The sequence below is a fragment of the Perca flavescens genome, chromosome 21 (genome assembly GCF_004354835.1).
Source record: "Perca flavescens isolate YP-PL-M2 chromosome 21, PFLA_1.0, whole genome shotgun sequence".
NCBI classification, from domain to species: domain Eukaryota; kingdom Metazoa; phylum Chordata; class Actinopteri; order Perciformes; family Percidae; genus Perca; species Perca flavescens.
Window position 1 is genome coordinate 10016980 of NC_041351.1, and position 6000 is coordinate 10022979.

Below are 6000 nucleotides of genomic sequence, written 5' to 3' on the forward strand. Positions count from 1 at the left end.
ACAGTGAGAGGAAACTTGTTGGAGACGTTGAACCAGGTTGTGGCGAAGTTTCACACAACATCTACTTTGTGTGCTCGGTTGGTAAGTGTAACTCTACAGGGGGAAAATAAGGGCATGTCATATGTCTTCTTTAAGTCCAAAGAGGCAGGAGGAATGTGAGGAACGACTACATGCTTGACCTGAGATGCCAAAATCAGATCTAATGCAAGTCCAAACAGCTCCTATGTCACAGAAATAGGAGGTAAAGCTGCATAATAAAAGTACTGCAAAAAACCAAAAAGCCCGGAATAAACAACCAGCCAATGTGTCAGCACAGAGACGCACATACAGTTTGACAACAGACGTGTGCAACTGAGTTCACAGTTAACTAACACACTGCTGCTCTGCCAAAGAAAGTGAAAGAAGATGGTGATGATGGAAGTAGGGATTTCTTTTAAATGCAGCTCACACTTACGTTACTCCTCGATCCATCAGTGAAGAGTAGGGATGGGCATGATTACGCGACGATCGATAATTGATTATTAAGAATTTCGTCAATCACGTTAATTTGTTATCGATTAAACTAATGCTGGTTGCGTTGCGTAGTGTGAGTCTTGAAGCAATGAAATGAATTTCACAGTGTGGCAGCAATTAAACACTTTACCACCCGGGGGCAATATTTGACTCCATACTCAGTTACCTGGCTGCAAGTTAACGTTTTGATTTCAAAAGTAATCATGAAGAGGACACGGCTAAGTGTGGCATGGGACCATTTTGATTAAAAAAAAACGACTTAGTTCACTGCAAACACTGAGATGCCACGACTCAAATGATGTAGCCTACCACTAAACAAAGTGTATCCGAGCCGGTTAATGTCGGTGGCGGCCGCGGTGCATCCTGCTCTCAGTCTCAACCTAGCATAAACTCGGCGTTAGCACGGAGGAGCTGCGATGCACAACGAGCAGAAAATTACCCAAGGGACCTGCAAGTTCCTTGACATGGATATTGGAACAAGCATATCACATTTCGTCACAACGTACCATCACCAGACTGGTAGAAACTCACTACGAAGAACGGAATAAGGTCCCCGGGCTGGCCAAGTTAGCGCGGAGCTACCTGTGCACAGTGTTGTGAAAGTTCACTTTCTACATGAACTAGTTCAAAGTTCAGTTCACAAATTGTAAAATGAACTAGTTCAGTTCATAGTTCATACTTCAAAATTTTGAACTAAGTTCACAGTTCCAAAAATGAACTAGTTCATAGTTCTTTTTTTCCATATGTTGCTTGAATTCAATGTGCCGTTTCAGGTTTGCTGTGGATGTGACTGAAATGCGGATTTTCTTTTTGAAAGCCGGCGGGCAAAGTTTGCACAGAAATGTACGATTTTTCCCATCCTCACCGACCTTGTCATAAAACTCGTTTAAATGATCAACAGACGCCTCCTTGCTGCTTCATCGCCTACAAGCATAGACAGTATATAAGAAGCCTACATGCTGCTTTTTGTTTTGATGACGCATGTGGCGGTGCGACTCTGGTGGCTGGTGTTGCCAGATTGGGTGTTTTTTTCCGCTACATATTAAGGCCTGTTTACAGTGTCTTTTAGCCGAGTTTTCGCCTGGAAGGCTCTATAGAAATCTGGCACCCTATTGAACGAAGTTAAACTGAGAGAGCGTGCCGTTCACAAACACCAGAATGAACGAGTTCACAGTAACGTTCATCAGGCAGTAATACAGTACGTTCAGTTCACCCAAAATTTTAACATTCAATGAACGCGTTCAAGCACAACACTGCCTGTGCATCCCGGCAACGCGGGTGTTTTCGGCGGCTGGAATGATGGTCACCAGGTAGCGGTCGCGTCTGACCCCACATCATGTCAACATGCTTATCTTTCTCAACAAAAATCAGTAGACTGGTGCAGAAGTTGTATCTGAGTTAGCCTACTGGATATTTTGCTATTAGGCTTTGTCCCGTGCCTTGGATAGTTTTGAGTTACATTTTGACAAAACCTGTCAGATCTACTATTATTATGTTTTTGGTTAAGTTATTATTTAACATGATTCTTTTTATTTATTATTTTGGAACAAACGAGGGTCTCTGTTTAAGAACGCAGGCTCGCAGCTGCAGGTTCTGCTGCTTCAGATCACCACATATATCTATAATCTATATCTATAATCTATATCTATAATCTATAATCTATATCTATAATGTATTTATATATACATTATGTATAATCTGTATTTTTGTATTCTCATTGCATTTTTAACTTATAAAAAGTTAAATAAATAATTAATTTTAATATAAAAATATGAATGATTAATCGATAGTTGATCGTTAATTCTCCCGACGATCGACTAAGAAAATCTAATCGAATGCCCATCCCTAGTGAAGAGTAGGGCTGGGGACCGAATTCAATACTTTTTAGGCACAGACCGGATTGCCTCCTTAGTACAGTGTGTTGAAAAATCATTCAATACCAAATTTCAATACTTAAGGAGTAAATCTCATCAGTGTCAGTGAGCCAATACGCATGCAGCATGCTTCTACCAAGAACTAATAGTGTTGGTGATTGGCTGTCTAATGTTACAAAACTCTCCTACACACAGAGATAGGGCTTATGTAGTAGAAAAAAAAATGAAAAGATTTGTGCCGTTAATGTTGTAATTTCAATTTGGTAAAATTAATTTTATAAAATTGGGATCGTTTAGGAACCGGTATCCAAGTCACGGTATTGGTATTATTACTGGTTTCGAAAATTTAGAATGATACCCAGCCCTAGTGAAGAGACATCCAACAAAGGTTTGCCATTTGAAGACAATATCTTGAATTGAAGGTAAGGTGAGCATATTTGTGAGTGGATGGCCCAAACAACTGAAAAATGCTCTAGACACTATAAACAACAGCCAGAGAGGTGCCCAAAGGTAGGGATGTATCATCCCTGATATACTGACCTTATTAGGTGGGTTGGTTATCGTCCAGAATTTACAATTAAATACAGTTTCTTTATTCATTACTGTCATTATAAAATTCACTGTTTCTGCTACAAGTTGCATTCAGAGTAATATTATTTTATTTATCCCAGTGAGTTCCACGCAGGGAATTCGCTGTTAGATAGATTTTATATTTGGGAAGAAGACAGCAACTGTATCTGATCTGTACTTAGTATCTGTAGGTACCCTGAGTTAAGGGATCAGAATCTGTACACCCCAATTCATGAGCAAGGAATGGAGCTGCCCAAAGGGGATCACTGGCCATGCAGTAGTTGTGCTGGGAAGCTCTCAGGAAGAAATGTGTGTAAATGAATGAATCTTGTGAGGCAGCAAATGAAAAAGCTAGTCTATTTCCTAGATGAATAAGTTCAAAAGAATTTGCTTTTGGTAGGGCTGTGAAACTAATCGAATTTTGATCACAATTTCAAGTTTGTCTCACAACGGTCTCAATAACAATGTATCAAGAAAAACGATTATTTGGCACTTTACATTTTGCAAGTAAATTCTTATGTTGGTGTGTTCTGAATGACACAGATTTATGCCAGAAATTAACTTTGATCTCGTTTATTTTTGTTTTTCTTTTATTTGAATTTTATTTACTTATTATTTTATTACTTGTTTTCAAAAGATTGTGACAGTGCACTACGTCAGTTGATCTTATTTTGTGTTTATTACTTAATACTATTTAAACATCTGAATATATTTTTTTATTTTAAGGGGAATTCAAAAAGTTCAATGGGAAAAGTATTAAGGGAAATTTCACTTGTTGTGTTTTCACTGTTGATTTGTTTACCTGTTTCACTGTTCAATAAATGCAAGATCTTTCCAAAAGTCAACGAGTAACTGTGTTAAATAATGATGCCTTTTTCCATAATCGAGCAGCCCTAGCTTTAAGTTGATCATTTACTTAAAATATTTGGATAATAAGGTGAGGGGACACTGGGCAAACTGTACACTGTGCATTTTCTGCCTGATGCCTTTAAGTAACCACAAGCACATCAAATATGCAATGCAAACAATGTAACAGCAGGGTTGTTGCAGAGACTGTATGCTTCTGAAACTGGGGCCCTGTTTGTTTCAGGGCCTAGAGTCTGTTATGAAATTTCATTCCACCTGCACAAGCGCTTGTGCAAATTTGCCTACATGCATACCTGTGACTTTTGGGCCCAAGGACTTCTGCCCCAATGCTCTGTGGGTAATTAAAACACACTGAAACATTCACACATCAAACACATACCCAGTCCTCATAGTGCCTGGTTCCGTTCTGCAGCAGGTCCTCCAGCTGGATGGTGCAGTTGGCTACAAAATCATCATATCCGATGGGTGCATCGTGGAACACAGACAGCTCCAGACTCCTTCCCTCACGGACCTCAGTGCAGAACTCCTGGTGCCAGGCGGGGCTGTTGGTCTTGGTCCTGGTGGCGGTCTGGCCAAGCCGGGTGTGATCCAGATTCAGGGCCAGGTAAGGGTCCAGCAGGAAGGAGCCGCTTTTCCCCACAGCGTGACGCAGGGCCCATGGTGTGGGCTTCAGGTCCACTGCCTCACACACTCGCACCTTCAACAGGCCACTGAACACAGGCATGGCTGCAGGCAGCTGGGATGTGTGTGTGTGTGTGTGTGTGTGTGTGTGTGTGTGTGTGTGTGTGTGTGTGTGTGTGTGTGTGTGTGTTTAGGCTAGTCTGCCTGTTCCTGCTCCTGTACACAAAGTGTTTCCTTCCAATGAGAGGGGTCACTGAACAGTCCTGCTACATCCCATAATGCCGCTGGCTCCTTGGACTCTCAGTCTAGTACAGCCATATCTGAACACTGTTATCTACACACGCACACACAAACAGAGGCACACGCGCTTACAATACAGCTGATCTCTAATGGGCTGGGGGGGAAAAACGCAGTAACAACGCAGACTCACACCCTTCAGAGGTCGCTTGCTGAACACTCTCCCACCCGAGCGGCTGTCTTGTTTGTTTATGGTCGGTCCCGTGCGCCACACAAGATTCCTGTTTCGGCGTAAACAGGCCGAGATATAAAACAGCAGAGAGGGGGAATGCGGGTTAACGAGCTCCGGTTTGGTTCACGTGAAGCCCAATAGCGTCCCCACGGTCCTTGTGTGTCTCTCCCGGGTCAGGGTGGGAGACAGCGCGAGCAGCCGCGCCTAGCCATCCGGGATTGGTGCTCCGTTTCCAGCCCCTCGATCGCTCTTCTTTGGGATAATCTCCTTGTTTCGACCTCACAGCAACGCGATATTTGCACGTACTCTCGGAAAGCAATGCTTTTTTGCCCCCTCAATGCAGTCTTTTTCGGGCTCACGAGCACCCCAAATACATCACGGTGTTCCACTCCCGTTCGTTTTTTTTTTCTCCTTTCGGTCCCTGTTTCCCGTCCCCTCTCTCTCCTGAATCTGAGTGAGCGCGAGCTGCAGGAAATGCGCAAAACGCGTCACCCGCGCTGCCGGTCTCTTGCGCCGGATGAGAGAAAAGAGAGACTCTGTGTGTGTGTGTGTGTGTGTGTGTGTGTGTGTGTGTGTGTGTGTGTGTGTGTGTGTGTGTGTGTGTGTGTGTGTGTGTGTGTGTGTGTGTGTGTGTGCGCGCGCGTGCAGATAGAAAAGGTGGTGGAAGAGGTGTTTTTAGGCGCAATAGACGAAGTGATGGATGGAATTCACCCGCAGGCATGGTGTGTGTGTGTGTGTGTGTGTGTGTGTGTGTGTGTGTGTGTGTGTGTGTGTGTGTGTGTGTGTGTGTGTGTGTGTGTGTGTGTGTTATGGCCAGACAGCCAATAGAGCCAGTCAATCAGTCAATCCTTATGCATGGTCACAGACAGCCTACACACACACACACACACACACACACACACACACACACACACACACACCTACACACACACAAGTACAGAAGAAGAGAGTCTGCATAGACAGACATTATCACAAATCTTAAACTATTACTGTTTCCATACCTGCTACAGTCACACCATCAGCTCCGATGAGAATATTAGAGAGGTGTGATGGTGAGGTGAGGTTTTTTTGTCAACATGGAAGTGT

The 6000-nt window shown here is 43.2% G+C and overlaps 1 protein-coding gene across 1 annotated transcript in view; it reads right to left on the bottom strand.

The window, feature by feature from the left end:
- prkcea (protein kinase C, epsilon a) overlaps positions 1 to 5397 on the bottom strand; it is a 39000-nt gene extending 33603 nt beyond the window's left edge. The window contains exon 1 of the mRNA XM_028567795.1: positions 4204 to 5397. Within this exon, the coding sequence (XP_028423596.1) occupies positions 4204 to 4548 (345 nt within the window). The 5' untranslated portion in view covers positions 4549 to 5397. The remainder of the gene's footprint in view (positions 1 to 4203) is intronic.
- Positions 5398 to 6000: the final 603 nt, after the last annotated feature.